The following is a 24,486-nucleotide window of genomic DNA, read 5'->3' as shown; positions in this document are numbered from 1 at the left end:
CCCCAAAATTTCTGAGGTTTTTCAGAGATAAAGAAAAAAATTTAACTTTAAATTTTTCACTTTTTTATCAAAGATTTATTCTTTTCTAGAACATTTCTAATATTTATTTCACAATTTAAGTGGTTTTCTAGAAAATTTTCGAATTTTCCAACTTAAAAATGTTCTATTTAATACTTGAAAATCTTTTAGCTTAATCACAAAATTTATGATTTTTTTGCTAGCAAATTTTCAGCTGTTTGAAACTTTTTTTAATTTGACTTTTCACTCATAAATGTTCTTGTCTTTTCTAGAACATTTCTTAGATTAATCTAAAAGTTTCCTTATTTTTCTAGCAAAATTTCAACTTCTAGAATTCAAATGTTTTTCCTAGAAAATTTCTGGGTTTTTATTAAAACAAATTTAACTCAAAAATTCCCATTTTTTTTCTAAAAAACATTCTGAGATTAATCTGAAAATTTCTCAGGTTTTGACTTTTTGAAACTAAAAAATTTCCACGTTTTTTTTTTTTTTCTAAAAACGTTTGAATTTGAAAATTCTAAAAATTTCCATTTTATTTCGGCCATTTTTATGATAATTTTTCACCTTTATGAAACTCAGAAATTTCCATGATTTTCCTGGAAAGTTTCTGAGATTAGTCCTTTTTATTTCATACACTGTTGTAGTTTTCAGATATTTATTGACGGTTTTTATAACTAAGTGAACTATAAAGATTCATATGAATTGAATTATTTAATAAGTTTAAAGCTTCAGTCCAACATTATTTCTTCAGTCAAGATGCGCTGAGGTTCGGAGCTTTAGGCGGGTAACTGGGCGGTTCGGGCTGTTGAGTCACGTCCTGCTGAGCCCGCAGGGAGAACCGGGCATGCTGCCGCCTGCACCGACCGGAGGGAGCCTCCTCTTTGTTTCTGAGGCCGCCGCTCCTTGCGCCTCATCCCGGGCTTCAGATCCATACAAACTGCCGCTACTTAACACGAACTGGGCCGGTGGGCTTCAGAGGGTCTGACCTCACACTTCCTTCTTCCACTAAATTTTAAATAATAATAAAAACCAAAACCACGGAGTTCCTCCAGTCTGTCCCTGATCTGCAGGCTCCGCCCACTTACCTGGGACAAGGTGAGACAGGAGATGTGGGGGAGGAGAGAGAGGAGCAGCGGAGAGAGGCAGAGCGCGCGGCAGGATCTGGACCCACCTGGACTCTACGGCCAGGTAAATACACCTGAGGCGGAACCGGATCCGGGTCCAACTCAAACGGATCAGAACCGTTCAGCTCTTTGTTTTTAAGAGGAAAAACTGTTTTTAGTTCATCCTGTTGGTTCTCAGCAGAACTTTGACAGAACATCTGGAGCTGAGAGCGGTCAGTCAGAACCGGGTCGTTACCGGATCTGGTTCGAACCCCGTCCCGCCCGGATGTGCTGCTGTAAACTGATCCGCATGAATGAACGGCTGCTAACTGATCTGAGAGCAGCTCCATGTCTGACCTGGTTCAGGATCCAGTTGAGCGACCGGGCCGGGTCTCCAGAACTCTGAGGTTCTGCTCTGCCAGCCCAGCTGCAGTGTTTATCTGCTGGGGGTCTAACGCGGTTCTGATGGTTCTGGTTCGGCCCACAGACGGGCCTGCAGATGTCGGGTCTCTAATGCACCGCTGCTGCGGAATCCGCTAAACTTTCTCAATATTTTCTGCACAAACTCGTTTGTTTTGTTTTCGTGCTGCTCGTGGCGCCCCCTGTTGGTCACTGGTGGAAAGCTTTGGCTCGCTGGACAAACAATAACGATATTTTCCAACCGATTCGTTTATTTCATGATAATTGACCATAATTCTTGGTTAATTATGGCAATAAATGATCATAAATTGACATATTATTGTTATTTGGAGATTTCATTTGCATTAGTTTTGGTTCTGATCCCAGTTTGGACCAGTTGGCGCCTCGTACAGATACAGATTATGACCTTTAGTTGAACTAAACTAAACCTCTGGCTGGTCGCAGGTATTATTACTGTCCTGTAGTTTGTAGCAACACATGAACAGATTCTGTCTGACGGTTGATGGTTTGGGGATTTTTCCTCTATTTGTAGCTTTTGAATGGTTCCTGGACTATTTTGGGAGTTCTGGTCCGGTCAGCGGTCACTGGGTGAGGAGCCAGGTTCCACCTGGATCAGGCTTCAGGTTGATTCTGATCAGCTCTGCATCAGTTTCAGACTTTCTTTGCCACGTCTCTATGACTGCTTTGAAATGATTTCCTCTCTTTAATGGTTGGGTTCCAGGTTGGCTCTGCTGTTGGTAGAAAAAAAAGGAGCAAAACTGACAAAAACGGAGAAATTTTCAGATAATTCTCAGAAATTTTCAAGAAGAAATATGAGTTTCAAAAGTTAAAAATTCTCAAATGTTGAAGCAAATTTTTTTCTCCAAAAGTCAAACATCTTGTTACTTTTGAAACTCTGATTTTTCCATGTATTTTTTCTAGTAAATTTCTGAGGTTTATCTAAAATTTTCTGCGTTTTTGTCTTTTTTGGTGGAAATGTACTCATTGTTATATCAGCCCTAATGCGCAGATGTAGGTTTGAGATTGTGATCAACATTTGAACGGTTTCAGTGCGGTTATTTATTCTGACTAACATGTTCACATCTAACTTTAGGCCCGTTTTAATAGAGTTTTGCACTTATCTGAGTTGTAAAAATAACTTGAGGCAGTTTGGACTTTTTCAGAGTGAGTCCAGTTTGGTCTAAAATCTTCCTTTTCCAACCCCAAGGGAGTAAATCCATCTCATTATTGGGGACCATAAACAGGAACATTTTTTAAGAGCTACTTTGGGGGTTCGGCGAAGTTACAGTGAAATGTGGTTTAAAAATGGAAACATGAAACTTTCTGCTCTGGAGACTCGTTTCTTCTTCAAGCTGTAGAGAACATCTAACTTCATATTTAGACTCAAATAACGGATGGATCACCTGACCACGTGTTTTCAGTTATTACCATCCCCCAGCTGCCACTGGAGGGCGCTCTCACAGCGCAGTCACTGGTTCCAGTCTGATTTCCAGGCTGGTTTCCAGTCAGAGACAGGAGCTGTCTGGTCATGTAGAGTTAGATTCCTCTGGTATGTTGGTGAGTCACACCCTGAAAACACACACACACCCCACACACACACCTGGTGTGCAGGTAACCAGCTGATCCTCAATATCCTGCAGGCAAACAAGCAGCATCGGTTTATTAACGCTCCGCTGGAGAAGAAAGATGAGGGGAACTGAAACATCCTCGTTTGATCAGAAATAACAAATAAATTCAGTCAGAATATAAACTTTAGCCTAAGATAGTTTAACTAAACCCAATTAAGATAAAGTAAATCAAACTAGCTAGAAATTAGACATAAACAATAACAAGGTTATCAAATTAATGTTAAAGCATCAAAAATGTTATTAAATATTTTCAGTTTTTTAAAATAATTGCTGTAAGTTTTACATGTTCTCTCTCTTTATCATAATTTCTGTCTTTACATTTTTATCTTATGAAGCTGCAGAATCTCAAATTCACCACATAAAGAGTCACTGAAGGAACTGAAGTTGGTTTTTAGCCTTTCAGGTATAAAACGGTGAAGCTGCTGTTATGAAGTTATGAGTCGTTTTCCTGCAGCGTTTCGCTGTTGGAGATGAAAACGCTGAACTAAATCGAAAATCCAAATTCTGCAGCACCTCTACATGTTCCAGTTGTCAAAGTCAACCTAGCATAGCTGAGCTACTTCCCTCGCTAAACGTTTTCATGACCTTATAGTTTTATTTTTCTGGTGCAGAGGGAATCCCTAAGCTCCGCCCCCTCCTCCTCCTCCTCCTCCTCTTCCTCCTGTTTGCTGTCAGGGAGTGGAGGAGGATGTGGATGATCCGATCCGATCCGATCCGGTCAGCAGAGCCTGGTGATGATGATGATGCTTCATCCTCTCTGTGTTTCCTACAGGCTGAGGTGGAGCGAGGAGGTTCGGACCAAACCGGGCCGGGTCGGGCCGACCCGAGGCTGAGGAACATCAACGCCCCAACAGGTGAGAACCCAGGAAGTCAGACTGTCCTGCATCAGAGCAGAACCTCTGAGGCCCGGTGAGGGGTAACTGGACCTGAAGGTTCTGGATGACAAAGAGTCTTTGTTTGGGTTCTTTAAATGAGTAAATAGATTATTTTGGGTCCTGGGAAGGTTCTCCTCTGGTCCGGGTGTGGGTGATGATTCTGCTGAGGTTCTGCTGAGACCCAGAACCTCAGGGCCGGTTCTGGAGCTGGTTCTAACTGACGAAGGTCAGAGACTTTGAGTCATGCTTGTTCTGAAGTTTCTGAGATTAGGTCGGGATTTTCTGAGATCCGTCAGAATGATTCATTCTGTCAGACGGGTTCTGTGACGATGATGATGATGAGTTTCATCATCTTCGTCGTCTCTCTGGTTCTGGACTTTGTCCCGAATCGTTCTGCTGCTGATCTTCATCACATCCACAGAGACTCGTTACTCATCTTCATCATCCAGAAACATTCACATTTTGGCGCCGATCCAAACCAATCAGAACCGATCCAAACCAATCAGAACCGATCAGAACCGATCCAAACTCTCACCTGACAGTCCGTAATGAGCCGAGTCAGATTACCGGAACCAGAACCGTGAACCCAGCCTGTACTTCAGGCTGAAGGAAGCCAGGACAGAACCCACCGATCTCTGCAGAACCTGCAGAACCGGGTCGGGATTCAAAACCAAAACATTCCAGCAGAGCTGCCTGAGCCGCTAACAAGCGGTTCAAACGGGCCGCTTTAGGACAACAGGCAGATCAAATCTGAGCTTCTTAAAGGGACAGGTCAGATTTTTGGAGATTCTGTGGAGAAGCTGTGAGTCGTGAGCGTCTTCCATGAATTGGATCAGAACCTGAATGGATTCTGGTTCTGATGACAGACTGACACCAAATGGGTTCAGTCACAAAAGTATTTACACCCTGTGAAGTGAGCCGGCTTCCCTCCCAGACAGGAAGTGCTTACAGTCAAACGGACTCGGGTTTTGGAAGAATGTGGTTCAGAACCGATCCGATCTCTGGTAATACAATCTGGTTCTGAGGTCAGAGATCAGCTGCAAACACTCCAGATTCCTGCAGTCACTGATGCAGACAGGTGAGATCTCACCCGGGCTGCTTGGTCGGTTTGAGGATCGGGTCATGTGACCCGGTTCAGGTGAGTCACCTGAGCAGGAAGAGCAGCCGCCACTTCTCCGCCTGCCTTCAGCGTCTCATCATGTCTCGGCCCGGCTGGCGTCACGCCTGCTGTTTTCCCCTTTGCAGCGCCGCTTCCCGTCGTTTCCCCCGGGTCCGGTCCGGCGGCCGGCGCTGCGTTTCCGTGGCGATGTTCCGGCGCAGGAAGAAGAAGTACCGGCTGGAGATCTCGGCGCCGCGGGACTTCCAGCACCGCGTCCACACGTCCTTCGACGTCTCGACGGGACGCTACGTGGGTCTGCCGGCGCAGTGGCAGAGCGTCATCGACACGCTGAGGAGGCCACGCCCCCTGGTGGACCCGTCCAGGATCACCAACATCGATCTGGAACCCAGAAAGGTCAGAGGTCAAATTCAATGTCAGTTTCTTTCGCTAAAGAAAGAATAAAACTATAAACTACAATTTTAGTTTATAGTTTTATTTTTTTATAACTTTTCTTTTTTTTCTATATTTCTTTTTGAATTTTTTTGTGTTGCAATAAAAAAATCATTTTCACGTTTTCTTGTTTAATTTCTTAAAATCATGTTTCTGGTTTTATTTTTAACCAGATAAATTTTTTCTCCTTTTGAAATTTGGCTTTATTTCATTTTTAAAAAACAAAGGTTAAGTTATTTTTCTTCTTGTTTACTTTTCTCATCAGATTTTTGGTTTGGTTTTTTTTTCTACTTTATAGTTGTTTTTTTCCTTTTTAAATAATTTATTACATCTTTAAAATATCTTTGTTTTCTTTCCTTTCATCTTTATTTCCATTTTCATAAAATTTATATTTTTGATTTTTTGTAAATTTTTATTCTCAATGTTGCTTTTTCTTACATTAATACAATTTAGCAATGTATTAATATGTTGTACCATATATGTGTATTTTAAAATGATTTATTTAAATATATATTATTTTCCTCTAAACAGATATGTATAGAAATGATAAAACCTTCCCAGACTTTTGCTAGCTGACCGCTAACTAAGAAGCTATTTGTGCTAACCCGAAAGTTCTAATGATGAACATTGGTTTTGCTAATGCTAAAGCGCTAAACCAATAAGGTGTTTAGTTGAAGCTAAGTGCTAAATTCAACCATGACACAAAGGTTACAACATAGTTTATCGACCTCAATAGGGTCAAGTTGATTATTACACACAATTAGCACAACTATTAGCGGGTTAGCAGGTTAGCGGTTTACCTGAGGTGTGGCCACCGCTGCCTGAAATGAACTTGTTATCCCGTTTGTTCGCCAGCAGACGATCGTTCGCGGCAGCTTCATCGGCCATGGCGACTACATCAGTCACGTGATCTCTGAGATGAGCCGCGTTTCCGTCACCAGCTCCAACTCGCTGCGCCGCACCAGCCCGTCGGCACGGAAACGCGCCCAGTCAATGGGCCGGCTGGGAGAAGTGGCGGAGGACGAGTCGTACCATTACCTGGAGATCAGCCGGCGGAGCAGCAGCGTGAAGGCCGGCGCCAGCGCCACCTACTGGCAGGACCGCATCCGGCAGGTGCGCAGCGAGAGCGGCAGCCCCCGGGCGAACAGGAACCTGCAGAGAACCAAATCCAGCAGCCAGATGAGCTCCGTATCTGAGGCCGCTCCGCTCAGCCCCACCTCGCCTCAGAGGACGACCTACACGCCTGAACCCAGCGTCCGCAACGGCGGCGTCGGGCTAAAGCAGAGGCCGACCTCCTACCACCAGGCGGCAGAGACCGGCAGGCCCCAGCTGAGACCCAGAGCCGGAGCCAATCACCTGCCGGACCTGCTGTCCTCTTCCACAGAAACCCCCAGGAGGCCGCATTCGACCTATGACCTCAAGGTAAGACCTGGACCGAGGTCAAGTTTATTTATATTTACACTGCAAAAACACAAAATCCTACCAAAAACTTTTCATCCAGTTTCTAGTACAAATACCTTAGAACACTCGAAATAAGATAAAACTAACTTATAAGTAACTTTTCAGCAAGAAATATGAGCTTATTTTAAGTCAATAATTTCTTAGTGTTGATAAAAACGTGATAGATCCATTCACTGATTATTTAACTAAAAACATGGGAAAAATGTTTTGTTATAAGTGAAATAATCAGCCAATCAAATAAGCACTTTTAAAAAATCAGTATTAAGCAATTAATAATATTACAAATAGACTCTCATAGCAAGAGAAGAAAACCTGTAGATAATAATAATAGTAATAATGTTAATTGTAAATAACAACCGAACATTCGGATCAGAATAATTACCAACTGTTTGCTAATGTTCATTCGATAAATTCTTCATAATCTGTTATATAACTACAAATGAGTAGTAATATGAAAATCAAAGCAGAAACAATGACAATATGATCGTAAAATAACAATAATAATCTATTAATATGGTAATAATAACAGAAGATAGGGAAGCTATTGCCATTAGCCGTTGCCATGACAATAGCTACTCTTCCTGGGGTTCACATCATAAATAAAACATTTATTACAAAAACAACCCAGGAAGAATAATTTCCTCTACAGTAGAAACCAATCCTTACATAACTCAACATGTTTGTTCCTCCAGCCGCCATTTTCCCGCCCTCGGCTGCCTCCACCCAACAGCACCAGCAGTCCCGTCATCACTGGCAGAGTGCTGCCCCAACCTTCACCCCGCCCCTCCACAGGGGTCGATGTTTCTACCAAACGCGCCTCAACGCCGCCGCAGACGAGCCTCGCTCAGCCGAGCCGCCCCCCTTCCTCCACGCCTCCTGCTGCCCCGGACAGAGCGCCCCAGAAGGTGACCCACGAGCAGTTCAAGGCGGCGCTGGAGATGGTGGTGGACCCGGGCGATCCCAGGGTGACTCTGGAGAACTTCATGAAGATCGGGGAGGGCTCCACCGGCGTGGTGTGCATCGCCCGGGAACGGCACAGCGGGCGCCAGGTGGCGGTGAAGATGATGGACGTGAGGAAGCAGCAGCGCAGGGAGCTTCTCTTTAACGAGGTACGGGTCGACTTCAACCAGCTCACCAAAACTAACGAAATAACAAAAACTGAAAACATTGAGTGATTTCACCTGACAGTACTTGGCAAAATGTTTTTTTCCACAACACTGAAATAAATTAAAACAATAATTAATGGGAAAAACTATAATAAAGTGGAACTATATCACACATTTATAAAACTAAAACACACTGAAGTTATGGATACAATATCCTTTGTTTTCGGGTTTATGAATCTATTTATTAGCCTTTTGAACTGATATGAAACAAGCGGTTTACGTCAGCTGTCAGCAAATTGCCCATGCATAGCCCATGCTAATGCTAGTCCACACAATGGCACCAGACAAATTGGGACAAAACTCCAGAGTCAGCTGGTTGTTCAACAGTAATTGAGTCAATTTTTAAAAACATTTACCTTCTGTTGAGTTTTCATTACCCAATCAATGTAAACATAATCACAAAACTTTGACATTTCTTAATTCTGCACTAAAAAATTAACCAGAATATGGAAAAACTAAAACTACTACTACAAGTAATAAAAACTAAGCTAAAACTAAACAATTTTTAGTTAATGAAAACAAGAAAACGCTCTAAAAAATAATTAGCACTAACTTATTTTGTAAATATAACTAGACTATAATGAAAAACCCAAACTGCTATCACCCTGGTGATAGATTTATCACTTCCTCATCTTCATGTTGGATGTAAAGCATCATAAAGCGTTTTCTGTCTTCCTCCCAGGTGGTCATCATGAGGGACTACCAGCACCCCAACGTGGTGCAGATGTTCCGCAGCGCGCTGGTGGAGGATGAGCTGTGGGTCATCATGGAGTACCTGCAGGGCGGCGCTCTCACACACATCATCGGTGAAACCAGGTGAGCAGCTGCTCCAGATGCATGGAGGCCAGGTACCCAGATGGGATGTTTAGCGATGTTTTGGTGTTCAGGCTGAACGAGGAGCAGATAGCGACGGTGTGTGAGGGCGTCCTGCAGGCGCTGTCCTACCTCCACTCTCAGGGCGTCATCCACCGAGACATCAAGAGCGACTCCATCCTGCTCACGCTGGACGGCAGGGTAAACTTCTCCAGGCTTTTGGGGGGAATTTTGTCAAAATACTTCCTGAAAGGAAAATCTGAACCTTAAACAACTCCGCACCGGACACAGTCAAACACACACTTACTTGTTTTTATGGCATGGTGGGAACTTTAGATAAAACCCTTCGTAAAGGGGTCTACTTTGAATTCTAAATTATACATGTTTTAGAATAAAATAGAGGCAGAAAAAGAATGAGACTAAAAACAAATCATTAATTTTATTTTGTTTAATAAATTTAGATCAATAAACTATATTTCATAAGGCTCTTTTTATAAACCCACCCTGTTTATGCAAGAAGTACATTTTTCTCCTGGATGTCATCTTGAGGACCAAATCCAAAATGATGGGAACATAATCTGAGTTCTTATTGTTTATAATAAATTTCATTTTGTTGGTTTATTTCTCTACACTTGTGAGAACAGGCCCACTATGTTATTATGTTAGCTTTGTGCACTTCACCAAATAGATGGCATCATGAGGAAAAACCTTTATGTAGAAATATTGAAGCAACATCGAAGCTCAGGTACAGACTGGTCATTAGTGTATGTAAACTTGTGATCTTGAAGACAAAAGCTAATAAATCTGACCAATTATCTCAGTATTGAGGCTCTTAGCAAAAATAATGTTGGTGATTCTGTTCTGAAACAAGATAAGTTTGGTCTGATTGGGGGCGTGCCGTGGTGGCGTAGCGGTTGGCGCGACCCGTATTTGGAGGCCTTGAGTCCGCGACGCAGCCGTCGCGGGTTCGACTCCCGGACCCGACGACATTTGCCGCATGTCTTCCCCCCTCTCCTTCCCGTTTCCTGTCAGCCTACTGTCATATAAGGGACACTAGAGCCCACAAAAGACCCCCTGGAGGGGTAAAAAAGAAAAAGTTTGGTCTGATTTAACTTCAGATTGAGAGAAATAGATGGTGTATGTAAACTTCTGGTTTCAGCTGAACAATAAGCCATCAGTTCAGATAAACAAAACCTGGACGGGCCGCAGAACATTTCGGCTCGCTCATGTTTTTAGTTTGTCAGGAATTTCTTCCAGGCAGGGAGGAGAAAATGCGGCTTGGCAGCATGTTTCTACAGATACCATCTAAGTCATTACATCTGATAACAGAAACCGCATCAAGTAGTTTAATAACGAGCCAAAGTTTACTGTAAACCCGGGCATTCAGATCGTAAATGCCAGCAGTAACTATTTATTTCCTACTGCAGGGTTTGCTTCAGGCACAGAGCAACACAACTATCTTATGTGTTAAAGTGACACTTAAGAAAATGATTTTAGCTCTGCTGCCTTTACATTCTGCTAATGGTAATTACAGGGACGTACGACGGCTTATTAGAGCGACTGTAGACAGGAAAACGGGACATTTTCACTAAAACAACTAGAGAAAAAACTGAAAACTTCTAGGGGGGAAAAAATCTAAATTTCTGAACTAAAAAAAAACTCAAGTTGAACATTTTCAAGTGCAGGAAAAAAACTCTGAAATGTTTAAATTAATTTCACATATTTTCTATCTTCCATTCTGCTGCAGATAAAATTGTCAGACTTCGGTTTCTGCGCTCAGATCAACACTGACGTCCCAAAGAGGAAATCTCTGGTCGGGACTCCGTATTGGATGGCTCCAGAGGTCATCTCCAAAACGCCGTATGGCACAGAGGTGAGGTACTGCTTTGTTTTGATTTATCAAATAAAATCATGGTTTTAATATGTTAAAATGCAATAAGTTACATTTGTTTCAAAGGTTTAGCTTTGGCCAGTATGTAGATATACGTAGTTTGCATCAGGTAAAAGCCTTAGAAGCAATGTTTTACTGGACAGCATCTTATAAACGGCATGTAACGTTGAAATCGGTCCCCCAGGTGGACATTTGGTCCCTGGGCATCATGGTGGTGGAGATGGTGGACGGTGAGCCTCCATACTTCAACGAAACACCAATCAGTGCCATGAAGAAACTGAGAGACGAAGCGGCGCCAAGTGTCAAGAACATGCAAAGGGTCAGAAACACCCCCTCACACACACGCACGCTCGCGCGCATGTACACACACACACACACACACCCATACACACACACACACACACAGATTATATCTGTAATTAGAGAGGAAGAAAAATGCAGTTAACAGTTTGTTTAAGTTTGTCCAACATTAAAATCAGTTACATTTTGAAGAAAACCTGTTTTTACTCTTTATATAAACATGTATTTCTTTCTGAATTATTTTTGCTTTTTTTGCAAACTTTATGACCCTAATTTAGCTCCATACCATAAACTTTGTCAAAAAAGTAATTAAAACCGAAAAGAAATCGAAAGAGAAACATTTTTTTTATATTGTTGGTTAAGTAATAATGATAAAAAACCAATTAAACAAACAACCCCTCCAAGCGATATTATGTTATGTTTTGTTATGTTATTAAATAATAATAAAAACAAAAGATCCCAACAGTTGTTCTCACAGAAGCTTGATGGCGTAGCATTTAACCAGCAGCAGAACGACGATGCAGAAATAAATCCTATTTCAGCCGTTTAGCCTCTCCAGGTGTTCTGCAGCTGATGGTGTCCATGTTGGCTGCAGGTTTCTCCGGTGCTGAAGGACTTCCTGGGCTGCATGCTGACACGTGACACACTGCAGCGCAGTGGCGCCGCCGCCCTGCTGCAGCATCCCTTCATGCTGCAGGCCGCCGCGCCGCGCTGCCTAGTGCCGCTGGTGGAGCAGCACCGCAAACGCATGTCGCTCTGCTGAGCCTCACCTGGAGCCACAGACTGGAGGATCCTCAGGTGGGTCACACCTGAGACTCACCTGGGATCACACCTGATGCTTCAGGATTTACATAATACACCTGAGACCACATTAAAGACTAACCTCAGGATTCACCTGGAGCTTCAAAAGGACCACGTTTTCTTTCTACTTTTATTTTTTTCATTTATTTTTTTACTTTTATTTTCTTTTTCATTTTACTTTTACTTTTTTATTTTATTTTTATAGAGATGTTGAGGAACCTTTTCAGTGTTTCAGGCAGGAAATGGAAGGGAGGCGACGTGCAGCGAAGGTCCGGAGGTCAGGGGTCAAACTCCAGATTACCGCTTCCAGGATAAATATCTTCTGAACTCGAAGCGGCGGCTGCTGCAGCTGATTTTATTTTTTATAGACTTCAACCTGAATTTGAGCTTTTAAAACATTTCATGTTCTTTCTAATTTTGCAGCTCTAATTCTTAAATTTACATTTTCAGTTAAAATAAAAACAATTCCAAACAAATTGGAATAAAATAAATCAGGTTTTTATTCTGATTTCAGATCAAATCACATTTCATGTTGATCTAATTAACAAACAGCTGAGAAATTAAACAATAATTTCTCCTATCATCAGAAATATTTCAGTTTATTTGTAATTATATTGATTTATTGTTAACATTTGCACTTGTTCACATTTTGATGTTTGTGAGCTTCTTTTTTTTTTAAATAAGGGAAATGTTGACTAAATATCAGTATTCTTCTGTCAGATTGTCAATTTCTGCTTAAGTTCTGCTATTTTATGAGCAATATTACATTAAACCAAAAATGATTTAATTTTCATTAATAAACCGTCAGGTTAGACTTATAAGTGAAGCAGGAGCAACATGTATGGAGAGCCATTTTAGTCAAAATTAGATACTGTTATTAACAAATACTCAACCAAATCATGAAATAAAAACAAAATAAATAATTTTTAAATATATATTTTTTAATTTGGGAGCTTAAGTTGTCAAAGTTTATTTATTAATTTATTTATGTAATTTTGAAGAAAATGGGTTTCCATAAACATTTGAGTCTAGATGTTCATTCAACACTGAGGATTATTTAATTCCATTTAAAAAACAGATTTATCTCATTATGATGCTGATGTTTGATATAAATTATAAACATGAACATTTTCCACTTACATCTCCTAACATAAGTTAGGAGGATGTAACACCCGCTCAGTATTTTCCCCTTTTGTTCGATTAAAACCACAAATTTTGATGATCTCCAGCTCAGATTGGATGGAGAACATCTGAATACGTCAGTTTCTAAGTTTCACCACATTCTGCAGAACATGTTCATTTATATTCCTGCACAGCTGAACTCTACTGCCACCTGCTGGAGCGGCATCTTAATGACACATTTTCAGGTCTGTGTGAGGTCAAACTGGTGACCTCTTCTTTTTAGGACATAGAGGAGGAGCTCAGGATACTGGAATGTTGAAGTTTAAGGGGTTTTAAAGGAATTATATTTTATTTTAATAAATCAACAGTGTGGTCATTGCATCAACTTTTCTGCCAAGTTCAGAGAATCAAATGTTTGTTTGGTTACTTCAGATCATGAACTAAGGCAGAAATTCACACATTTCCTGATCAGGTTGGGTTGATTTCTGGGTTTCTTCTTGTGAACAACAAAATCTCTGATCCAATAAAGAATCCCCTTGGTTTCTTAATCTGAAAATAATTTTCCTGAATAAAAAACAGATCAGAACAGCTGCAGCAGATTAATACCAACACATCTCTGAGGCTGCAGATAAAACTCGTCAGGTTTCTATTTCCAGACTGAAGAGTTGGAGATAAAGAGACACAAACTCTTCGGCTCATCACAGACCACTCATCATATCAGCAATTAACAGAAACATGTTTCCTCTTGTCCTAAAAGGTTAAAGTAGCTTTTGATAAAATGTCAGATGTGACTTTGTTATTTTAATTTAATGCAGCTGCTTGTATTGTATCACAAACGGTTTGTTTTTCTTGGATGCATTCCTGAAGGAAGGCTTAAGAGGGATAAATATCTGTTTTTTTATCTTGTTGGCAACATACAAAAAGTCCTCAAGTTAAAATTGTCTTTCACTCAAGATCAAAATTAAACATGTAGCTGGACGTCACCATGGAGATAAACAGGATTAGGAAGGAAAGGAGAAGAAGGACTTATTTACTTCATGATGGAAAAGGATGATTAGCAGAAAATCACAAAAATCTCTCATTTTAAAGCGATGAAGTTTTTGCAAGAATAACCAACATTTACTCTCTCTATAGGGCTGTATGGAGCTAAATTAGAATCATAAAGTTTGAAACTGAAAAAATAGTTAAAAACTGCATTTTCAAATTCAGTGGGTTTTTTTCAGGTTAAATTTTTCATTTCAGTTTCAAAATAATTTTTCAGTTTAAATTTTATTTTCAGTTTCAACTTTTTTAAAACAAACTTGACTGTATGGGGCTAAATCAGGGCAATAAAATGAAATCAAAAATAATTTTGAAACTGAATATAAAAATGGAAACTGAAAAAAGCTTAAAAACCAATTTTCAGGTTCAGGGTTCTCTCAGTCTAAGAAATTATATTTCCATTTCAAAATTATTTTTCAGTTTACATTTATTTTTTCCAGTTTCAATTTATTTTCTTTTTTAAAAATAAACTTAATGGCCCTAATTTAGCTCCGTATGGCCTTTTTTAAAAATTGTGCATACATGTTTCCCTTTCCTTTTAAAATTTTTTGTTTTTTATTTTGTGTTGTAAAAGAAAAAAATTGACATTCAAGAACCTATTTAGATTAACCAAAACAGAGGGATATGATCAATGTGTTTATAAATGTCAAAAAGTGAATACAATTTTAAAAAGCAGAGAAAAGATAACTTTTAAATCTGGTTTCTGTGTTGATGTCATTTATCCACTGAAATAAATAGAAAAATGATTATCGGATAAAGTTAAATAACTTTGAAAATATCTTTTAGATTCAATTCTGTTCATTTTAATTTTGTAAAATAAAAACAAGAATATTTTTGTATTACTTGAGGTCATTTTCTTTCACTTATATAATATTTTGCACAGAAATGTGATCCATCAAATATACATAAAAAAACCAATGGTCAACCACATAACCAGATGATACACGAAATCTAAATCTCAGTTTACATAAATTACTTTTGGAAGATTTAATAGTCGCTAACCTTAGCCTACTCAAATCTCTTTTCTTCCATGAATGAAAAGGTAAATTTTAATAGGTTTTATGCATTATTTTGAAAAGTATTATGTTTTCTTCTCTAGTTACTAGAGGAGATGTTTGAGAGTTACACTGGAGTCTAAACGAAGACCGTCTATCAGCAAACAGATAAGCAATGATTCTCTGGTTCCCCTCAAAAGGGCTGCAACACCCAAAGGTCCAGAATCTGCCCTCATGGTGCGCTCAGAGACACATTTAGATCTGCAACTGCTTCTGTCTCACCAGATATCTCCTAATTTGGTCCAAAGGGAGGATTTTTAAATCCGTGCCGTCTTCATCGTGCTGCAGTTCTGCAGAGGGACTGGAAGTGAAACGTTTCGTTCTCTAGCTGTTCTTCTGTCTACCATCCACCATGGGTGATGCTCTGATGGCTGAGTTTGGGAAGGCTGCCCCTTTCCTGAGGAAGTCTGAGAAGGAGCGCCTGGAGGCTCAGACCCGACCGTTTGACATCAAGACTGAATGTTTTGTTGTGGATGATAAAGTGGAGTACATAAAAGGACAGATTGTCAGCAAAGAAGGAAGCATGGTGACCGTCAAGAAGGAAGACGGCACCACAGTGACGGTGAAGGATTCGGATGTTCATCCCCAGAATCCACCCAAATTTGATAAAATCGAAGACATGGCGATGTTTACGTTCCTCCATGAGCCGGCAGTGTTGTTTAACCTCAAAGAGCGCTACGCCGCATGGATGATTTACACCTACTCTGGGCTCTTCTGTGTCACCGTCAACCCTTACAAGTGGCTCCCAGTCTATGACTCGGAGGTGGTGGCAGCCTACCGGGGTAAGAAGAGGAGCGAAGCGCCCCCTCACATCTTCTCCATCTCCGATAACGCCTACCAGTACATGCTGACCGACAGGGAGAACCAGTCTGTCCTCATCACCGGAGAATCTGGTGCAGGAAAAACGGTGAACACTAAGAGGGTCATCCAGTACTTCGCCAGCATCGCTGCGGTTGGAGGCGGAGCCAAAAAGGACAGCAGCAAGGGGACTCTGGAGGATCAAATCATCCAGGCAAACCCGGCACTCGAGGCCTTTGGCAATGCCAAAACGCTGAGAAATGACAACTCGTCTCGTTTTGGAAAATTCATCAGGATTCACTTTGGCACAAGTGGGAAACTGTCATCGGCCGACATCGAGACGTACCTGCTGGAGAAGTCCCGTGTTACATTCCAGCTTAAGGCTGAGAGGAACTACCACATCTTCTACCAGATCCTGTCCAACCAGAAGCCTGAGCTGCTGGATCTGCTGCTCATCACCAACAACCCGTACGACTACTGCTACATCTCCCAAGGAGAGGTAACAGTCGCCTCCATTAACGACTCTGAGGAGCTTATGGCCACAGACAGTGCCTTCGATGTGCTAGGCTTCACTGCTGAGGAGAAAACAGCCGTCTACAAACTGACCGGTGCCATCATGCACCACGGCAACATGAAGTTCAAACAGAAGCAGCGCGAGGAGCAGGCTGAACCGGACAGTACTGAGGCTGCAGATAAATCAGCTTACCTAATGGGGCTGAACTCTGCAGATCTCATCAAGGGGCTGTGCCATCCCAGAGTGAAGGTTGGAAATGAATATGTCACCAAGGGCCAAAGTGTGGATCAAGTCTACTATGCCATCGGTGCACTAGCCAAGTCAGTGTACGAGAAGATGTTCAGCTGGATGGTGGTGAGAATCAACCAGTCGTTGGACACCAAGCAGCACCGTCAGTACTTCATAGGAGTTCTGGACATTGCTGGTTTTGAGATCTTTGATTTCAACACATTCGAGCAGCTGTGCATCAACTACACAAACGAGAAACTGCAACAGTTCTTCAACCATCACATGTTTGTCCTGGAACAAGAAGAATACAAGAAAGAAGGGATTGAATGGGAGTTCATTGACTTTGGGATGGATCTCCAGGCCTGTATTGACCTGATCGAAAAGCCATTGGGGATTCTTTCGATTCTAGAAGAGGAGTGTATGTTTCCCAAAGCAAGCGACCAAACTTTTAAGGCTAAGCTCTACGATAATCACCTGGGAAAGAACAAGATGTTTGAGAAGCCGAGGGCAACAAAAGGGAAATCAGAGGCTCATTTTGCCCTGGTTCATTATGCTGGTACAGTCGACTACAACATCGGCGGCTGGCTGGTCAAAAACAAAGACCCTCTGAATGAAACGGTGGTTGGACTTTACCAGAAATCCTCTCTAAAGCTGCTGAGTCTGCTGTTTTCAAGCTACTCAGGAGCTGATGGTGGCGAAAAATCAGGTGGCAAAGGAGCAAAGAAGAAGGGTTCTTCATTCCAGACAGTGTCTGCTCTCCACAGGGAGAACCTCAACAAGCTGATGACTAACTTGAAGACCACTCATCCTCACTTTGTCCGTTGTCTGATTCCTAATGAGAGGAAAACTCCAGGCGCCATGGACAACTGCCTTGTGATGCACCAGCTTCGCTGCAATGGCGTCCTGGAAGGCATCCGGATCTGCCGGAAGGGTTTCCCAAACCGGGTTCTCTATGGAGACTTCAAGCAACGCTACCGAATCTTGAATGCCTCCGCGATCCCAGAAGGTCAGTTCATCGACTGCAAGAAGAGCGCCGAAAAGCTGCTGGGATCTCTTGACATCGACCACACCCAGTACAAGTTTGGCCACACAAAAGTCTTCTTCAAAGCCGGCCTGCTGGGGACACTTGAGGAGATGCGAGATGAGCAACTCTCTCGGATCATCACCAGGATTCAGGCCAATGCCAGAGGGATCCTGATGAGGGAGAAGTTTGCTAAACTTGTGGAACGCAGGGATTCCCTGATGGTCATTCAGTGGAACCTCCGATCTTTTCTCGGTGTGAAGAACTGGCCCTGGATGAAGCTGTTCTTTAAGATTAAACCGCTTCTGAAGAGCGCAGAGGCCGAGAAGGAGATGGCCAACATAAAGGATGAATTCAAGAAGGTGAAGGAGGCTCTGGAGAAATCCGAAGGACGGCGGAAGGAACTCGAAGAGAAAATAGTGACTCTTCTCCAAGAGAAGAATGATTTGACCTTGCAGATACAGTCTGAACAGGACACTCTGACAGACGCAGAGGAACGGTGTGAACAGCTCATCAAGAGTAAGATTCAACTGGAGGCCAAGCTGAAAGAGATGAATGAAAGACTGGAGGATGAAGAGGAGCTGAATGCAGATCTTACAGCCAAGAAGCGCAAACTTGAAGATGAGTGCTCTGAGCTGAAGAAGGACATCGATGACCTGGAGCTAACTTTAGCCAAGGTGGAAAAGGAGAAGCATGCTACAGAGAATAAGGTGAAAAACCTCATGGAAGAGATGGCGTCTCAGGATGAGAACATTCTGAAGCTGACCAAAGAGAAAAAGGCACTACAGGAGGCCCACCAGCAGACACTGGATGACCTTCAAAGTGAAGAGGACAAAGCCAACAGCCTGACTAAAGCTAAGGCAAAACTGGAGCAGCAAGTGGATGATCTGGAGGGTTCACTGGAACAAGAGAAGAAGGTCAGGATGGACCTGGAACGCTCGAGGAGGAAACTCGAAGGCGACTTGAAACTGACCCAGGAGACTCTGATGGACTTGGAGAATGACAAGCAGCAGCTGGAGGAGAAACTCAAGAAGAAGGACTTTGAAGTGAGTCAAATCATCTCAAGACTGGAGGATGAGCAGGTTGCCTCAGTTCAGCTCCAGAAGAAGCTGAAAGAAAACCAGGCAAGAATCGAGGAGCTGGAAGAAGAGCTGGATGCTGAGCGTGCAGCGCGAGCCAAGGTGGAGAAGCAGCGCTCAGATCTGTCCCGTGAGTTGGAGGACATCAGCGAACGTCTGGAGGAGGCCGGCGGAGCCACGTCAGTCCAGGTGGAGATGAACAAGAAGAGAGATGCTGAGTTTCAGAAGCTGCGTAGGGAGCTGGAGGAGTCAACCCTCCATCACGAGGCTACAGCCGCCACGCTGAGGAAGAAACATGCCGACAGCGTCGCCGAACTGGGGGAGCAAATAGACAACCTGCAGCGTGTGAAGCAGAAACTGGAGAAGGAGAAGACGGAGCTGAAACTAGAGCTGGACGACTTGGTCTCCAACATGGAGAGCGTGGTGAAGGCCAAATCCAACATAGAGAAGATGTGCCGCACAATGGAAGACAATATGAACGAATACAAGAGCAAATACGAGGAGGTTCAACGGACCACCAATGACTTGACAACTCAGAAGGCCAAACTACTCACCGAGAACGGAGAGCTGGGGCGCCAGCTGGAGGAGAAGGAGTGCTTGATTTCACAGCTGACCAGAGGAAAGAACTCGTATAACCAGCAGGTGGAAGACCTGCGCAGACAACTGGAGGAGGAGGTAAAGGCAAAGAATGCCCTCGCGCATGCTTTGCAGTCTGCTCGGCATGACTGTGACCTGCTGAGGGAACAGTATGAAGAAGAGCAGGAAGCTAAAGCTGAGCTGCAGAGGGCTTTATCTAAGTCCAACACGGAGGTTTCAGCGTGGAGAACCAAATACGAGACAGATGGAATCCAGAGAACGGAGGAGCTGGAAGAGGCAAAGAAGAAGTTGGTGCAGAGACTACAGGAAGCCGAAGAGGCCATCGAGGCTGTGAACGCAAAATGTTCCTCCCTTGAGAAGACCAAACATCGCCTCCAAAATGAGATTGAAGACCTCATGCTGGATCTAGAGAGATCCAATGCAGCCTCGGCAGCGCTGGACAAAAAGCAAAGAACCTTTGATAAGATCCTCGCAGAGTGGAAGCAGAAGTTTGAGGAGTCGCAGTGTGAACTGGAGGCCTCCCAGAAGGAAGCTCGCTCTCTGAGCACTGAGCTCTTCAAGCTGAAAAATGCCTACGAGGAATCCCTGGATCAACTTGAGACGATGAAGAGAGAGAACAAGAACCTCCAGGAGGAGATTTCAGACCTCACCGAACAGCTTGGGGAGGGCGGCCGCAGCGCTCACGAGCTGGAGAAGATCCGGAAGCAGCTGGAGCAAGAAAAGGCCGAACTCCAGTCGGCGCTGGAAGAGGCAGAAGGCTCGCTGGAGCATGAAGAGACCAAGATCCTGCGAGCGCAGATGGAGTTCAACCAAATGAAGGCTGACATTGAGCGTAAACTTTCTGAGAAAGACGAGGAAATGGAGCAGGCAAAGAGGAACTACCAAAGGATGCTCGAGTCTCTTCAGTCTTCTCTGGAGTCGGAGACCAGGAGCAGAAATGAGGCTTTGAGAGTCAAGAAAAAGATGGAGGGCGACCTCAACGAGATGGAGATCCAGCTGAGCCAAGCCAACCGGCAGGCGGCAGACGCCCAGAAGCAGGTCAAGACCCTTCAGGCGTTCCTGAAAGACGCTCAGCTCCAGCTGGACGACACCCAACATGGCAACGATGACCTGAGAGAGAACATCGGTTTGCTGGAGCGCCGGAGTAACCTGATCCAGGCAGAGCTGGAGGAGGTGAGGGCCGCACTGGAGCAGACAGAAAGAAGTCGCAAGCTAGCAGAACAGGAACTTACCGATACGACGGAGCGGATGCAGCTGCTGCACTCCCAAAACACCAGCCTGATCAACCAGAAGAAGAAACACGAGGCCGACCTGCTGAGCCTGCAAAACGAGTTGGAAGACGCCATACAGGAGAACCGCAATGCAGAAGAGAAGGCGAAAAAAGCCATCACTGATGCTGCCATGATGGCCGAGGAGCTCAAGAAGGAGCAGGACACCAGTGCCCATCTGGAGCGCATGAAGAAGAACATGGAGCAGACCATCAAGGACCTGCAGCACCGGCTGGACGAAGCCGAGCAGATCGCCATGAAGGGCGGCAAGAAGCAGCTCCAGAAGCTGGAGGCTCGCATCAAAGACCTGGAGAACGAGCTGGAGGCGGAGCAGAAGAGGGGCGGAGAGTCCGTCAAGGCGCTCCGCAAGTACGAGCGCCGCGTCAAGGAGCTCACCTACCAGACGGAGGAGGACCGCAAGAACATGGCGCGCCTGCAGGACCTGGTGGACAAGCTGCAGCTGAAGGTGAAGTCCTACAAGCACGCAGCCGAGGAGGCGGAGGAGGCGGCCAACGCTAACATGGCCAAGCTGCGCAAGCTGCAGCATGAACTGGAGGAGGCCGAGGAGAGAGCAGACATGGCAGAGTCACAGGTCAACAAGCTGAGAGCCAAAACCCGGGACGGATCCTCCAAGAAGGGACTGGACGACTGAGCCAGGTGAGTTCCTGCTAACAGCCGCAAATTAGTTGTTCTTTTCACAATGTGTTTCATACATTTATAAATATCAGAGTTCCAAACTAAACACACTAAACATTTAGTTTACATACTAAATATTTAACTTTCAAATTAAAAATTTAGTTAGGAAACTAAATATTTGGTTCTAAATTTAAGTCTGAGCTAAATATTTAGTTTGAAAACAAAATATTTAGCTCCAGATTTGTTTTGTTAAAGTAATATTTAGTTTCAAACTAAGTATTTATTTTCCAAACTAAACATTTAATTTTCAATCCAAAAATTAATTTTTCCAAGCAAAATATTTAGCTTGCTAACTAAATATTTAAGTTCCAAGCTAAATATTCAGGTCTGAAAATATTTAGTTTGAAAACTAAATTGTTGTAGATGCAGAAAGAGGAATAATGTTGTCCCAGCTGAATAAATTTCAGTCACGTAAAACAGAAATGTTGACATTAATTTCACATATTTACAGACTAAAACCGGGACGGTTTCTGATGCTAAGTCCTAAATTTGCAAGAAAAAAAGTCAGATTTTCTTTTAAATTGATGATTTTTTACTTGGGATATTTCCTGACTTTACAAGTTCAGCAAACTTCAGTTTTTTCTTACAAATTTATGACTTTATAAAGTCACAGAATGTTCCAGTTTTAATATAATCAATTTATGCCTTTAATCATGAAATTTTGTTTTCTTGCAAATGTACATCTTTTTGGCATCAGAGAAAGTCCCAGTTTTTTCTTCTAAATATACCAAATTAATCACAAAATTTCTGAATTTGTTGCCAGAAATTTGGTCGTTACTAAATTATTTGTTTTTCTTTTATCTAAAAGTCACTTTACTGAGTTTCAACCTGTAACTGAGTTCAGTAAAGAAAATAATAACACATTCATGTATTTAATTGTGAACATTTTCATCAAAGGAGCTGCATCATTTTTCCTAAACGTAATAAGAAACTATGAAGTTCATGAAGTTGAGATTAACTTCATATTCAATAACTTTAGATTTAAAAGTAGCAAACTTTAATTCATTAAATTACAGCATAAGTTTATGTTTCCTTTGACTGATTTGTTTCAATCTGTTTTTATTTTTCAGATGGTTCTGGATCCAAACCCGCTGCAGCTGATACTTTGTAACATGACTGAGTTCTGCTGTTGGTTTCCTCCTTCACAATGAAATGAGTTTATTTTAAGCAAAAATTTTAGCTTCAAAATAATTAAAACTTTCTGATTTCATAAATATATCTATAAAAACATTAATTAATAATTGACTTTATTATTTGTTTGTTCACTTTGATCAACACTTTTCTAGCTAAGTAGATCCTTAAAGACAGCTTCACTTATTGATTTCCTTTAAATGAGCCCTTCAAAATAAAAGTTTGAACATGAACCTGTCCTGATGTAACTCTGGGGAAATGATAATAAACACTGATGAGCACCAAGAACTCGTCTCCAAGTTCATCATCAATCTAAATCTTAAAAAAACAACACTTTATTAAAAACAACTTGACACGTTTTAATCTACTGAAGTCTGAGATTTGATTAGGCCATTTCAGAACTTTTGTTTGTGTTGTGAATTTCCTGCTGCCCTGTGGGACCCCGCCCCACGCTTTGGGAACCTCTGCTCTAGACGAAATTGTCCCGGAAGTTTTGTTCGCCATTCAGGTGCAGCTTTGCTAACCTAAAACTTGCCGCCATCTTGTTTCTTTGGCGTTGTTTTAGTTCAGTGGTGTGAGGGCCAACATCCGCAAGTACCTTCTCAACATCCGGCATCTTTCAGTTCTCCCCCGGGTTTAACGCACCTGGATCAAATGAGGCCAAAGAAGAACAATGACCTGCGACCACCAGGGAGGGAACAGGACTGAGAGACACCACTGGTAACTAAAGAGCAACACGCTTTTATTTTGAAGAGTTGGTGAGATTCCGGTTCGTATTGACCCATTTCAGCTTCACCATCTGAGTACAAAACCTGTTGCCGAGCCTCCTGCGGGTCCAGAGCGGGATGATGGATGGTCCTGGAGGGGACAGGTCTCCGTGACCGCCGCCTGCCGCCGCGCAGCATGCGGGAGAAAAAGAGCTGGACTGCGGGGTTCGGCCCCGCGGGACGCCGCAAGCCGGCCACCTACACCGGGGAGAAGAAGGCGCAGCTGCTGGCCAGAGCCAACAGGAAGTGGGTGCGACTCGCCACGGTGGTGGGCTACGTCCTGGCCGTGTCTCTGGCCGCGGTCATCCTGGCTGTTTACTACGGCTTCTTCTGGAGACCCACGCCCGGTTCCGGACCGTCGGGTCCGAGCAGGAACTGGACCAAGAACGGAACCAGGGATACTAAAACCGGGAAGAACTGCGGCGCAGATAACTCCGATAATAATTGTTTGCCTGATAATAATAAGAACTTTATGAACTTTACTGGCAGAAAACAGGAAAATATTAAACCTGACAGAACTTCGGTCCACGTTTCCTCCACCGGGACCTCTGAGGCTCCTCTGGCCGCGCAGGGCGTCACTTCTCCGGGCGTGACTCCCACGGAGCCCGCGGCTGTCACCGCGGAGGATCCGTCCAACCTGCCGACCCACCGGAGCGCGGCAGGCCGGGACGCGGCGACTGGTGGCCGGCGGACAGAGGCGGACTTCTCCGGGTCCGGGGACTGAGAAATTATAGCACTTCTCAACTTAATGCAGTAAAATGTATTTATTTAAAATTAGCTGATCTATTTTTTTTTTTTTTTGAGAAATTAGTTTTTAAAACTCAAAATAAAAAAGAGACATAAACTATGTCTGAAAACTGTTCTCTGAAATAAGCAATAAATAGAAAATATTTACTTTCCTGTTTGCATCGCAGCATATGTTGACATATTTGTTGGAATAAATTAATTTTGTGCAGAAAACAGATCAGATTTTGTTTTTTACTTTTTACTGGAAACAAAATTATGAAGCTTTCTTTTATCAAACTCATACAAATTTGATTAAAAGTATATGTTTATTTAGAATGTGACATTTTTTATGATAGCAGAAAATGAACAAGAAACCTGAAAAATTTAAAGACAATTGTTTTTAATGTTTAAAGAGTAT

At 42.8% G+C, this 24,486-nt stretch overlaps 2 protein-coding genes across 5 annotated transcripts; both read left to right on the top strand.

The window, feature by feature from the left end:
- Positions 1-572: 572 nt before the first annotated feature.
- On the top strand, positions 573-13,691 carry LOC116733906 (serine/threonine-protein kinase PAK 6-like). 4 transcript variants are annotated; one of them, XM_032584910.1, is made up of 10 exons: positions 729-1,206; positions 3,942-4,023; positions 5,290-5,557; positions 6,449-7,015; positions 7,747-8,163; positions 8,903-9,036; positions 9,108-9,234; positions 10,781-10,906; positions 11,109-11,243; positions 11,820-13,691. In XM_032584910.1, exons 3-10 carry the CDS (start codon positions 5,351-5,353, stop codon positions 11,985-11,987), a joined length of 1,881 nt encoding a protein of 626 aa, XP_032440801.1. In that variant the 5' UTR covers positions 729-1,206; positions 3,942-4,023; positions 5,290-5,350; the 3' UTR covers positions 11,988-13,691. The 4 variants fall into 4 exon arrangements, with proteins under 4 accessions (XP_032440802.1, XP_032440799.1, XP_032440801.1 ...); XM_032584911.1 differs by having other exon boundaries at positions 573-1,206; positions 3,942-5,557; positions 10,781-10,911; positions 11,820-11,965; XM_032584908.1 differs by having other exon boundaries at positions 577-1,206; positions 3,942-5,557.
- Positions 13,692-13,832: 141 nt separating this feature from the next.
- Positions 13,833-22,860, top strand: myh6 (myosin, heavy chain 6, cardiac muscle, alpha). The gene is made up of 2 exons (XM_032584788.1): positions 13,833-21,405; positions 22,515-22,860. Exon 1 carries the CDS (start codon positions 15,596-15,598, stop codon positions 21,398-21,400), a length of 5,805 nt encoding a protein of 1,934 aa, XP_032440679.1. The 5' UTR covers positions 13,833-15,595; the 3' UTR covers positions 21,401-21,405; positions 22,515-22,860.
- The last annotated feature ends 1,626 nt before the right edge of the window (positions 22,861-24,486 follow it).

This window comes from Xiphophorus hellerii, chromosome 15, assembly GCF_003331165.1.
Source record: "Xiphophorus hellerii strain 12219 chromosome 15, Xiphophorus_hellerii-4.1, whole genome shotgun sequence".
Lineage (NCBI taxonomy): Eukaryota > Metazoa > Chordata > Actinopteri > Cyprinodontiformes > Poeciliidae > Xiphophorus > Xiphophorus hellerii.
This window is presented reverse-complemented; position numbering and strand designations above follow the sequence as displayed.

What these genes read in the sequence shown, in the direction of transcription:
- myh6 (XM_032584788.1), top strand. Translation starts at nt 15,596, where the DNA reads ATGGGTGATGCTCTGATGGCTGAGTTTGGGAAGGCTGCCCCTTTCCTG.
- LOC116733906 (XM_032584908.1), top strand. Translation starts at nt 5,243, where the DNA reads ATGTCTCGGCCCGGCTGGCGTCACGCCTGCTGTTTTCCCCTTTGCAGC. An exon ending in TCGATCTGGAACCCAGAAAG is followed by an intron (nt 5,558 to 6,448) that starts GTCAGAGGTCAA and finishes TTTGTTCGCCAG; the next exon opens with CAGACGATCGTTCGCGGCAG. An exon ending in GTGTCAAGAACATGCAAAGG is followed by an intron (nt 11,244 to 11,819) that starts GTCAGAAACACC and finishes TGTTGGCTGCAG; the next exon opens with GTTTCTCCGGTGCTGAAGGA.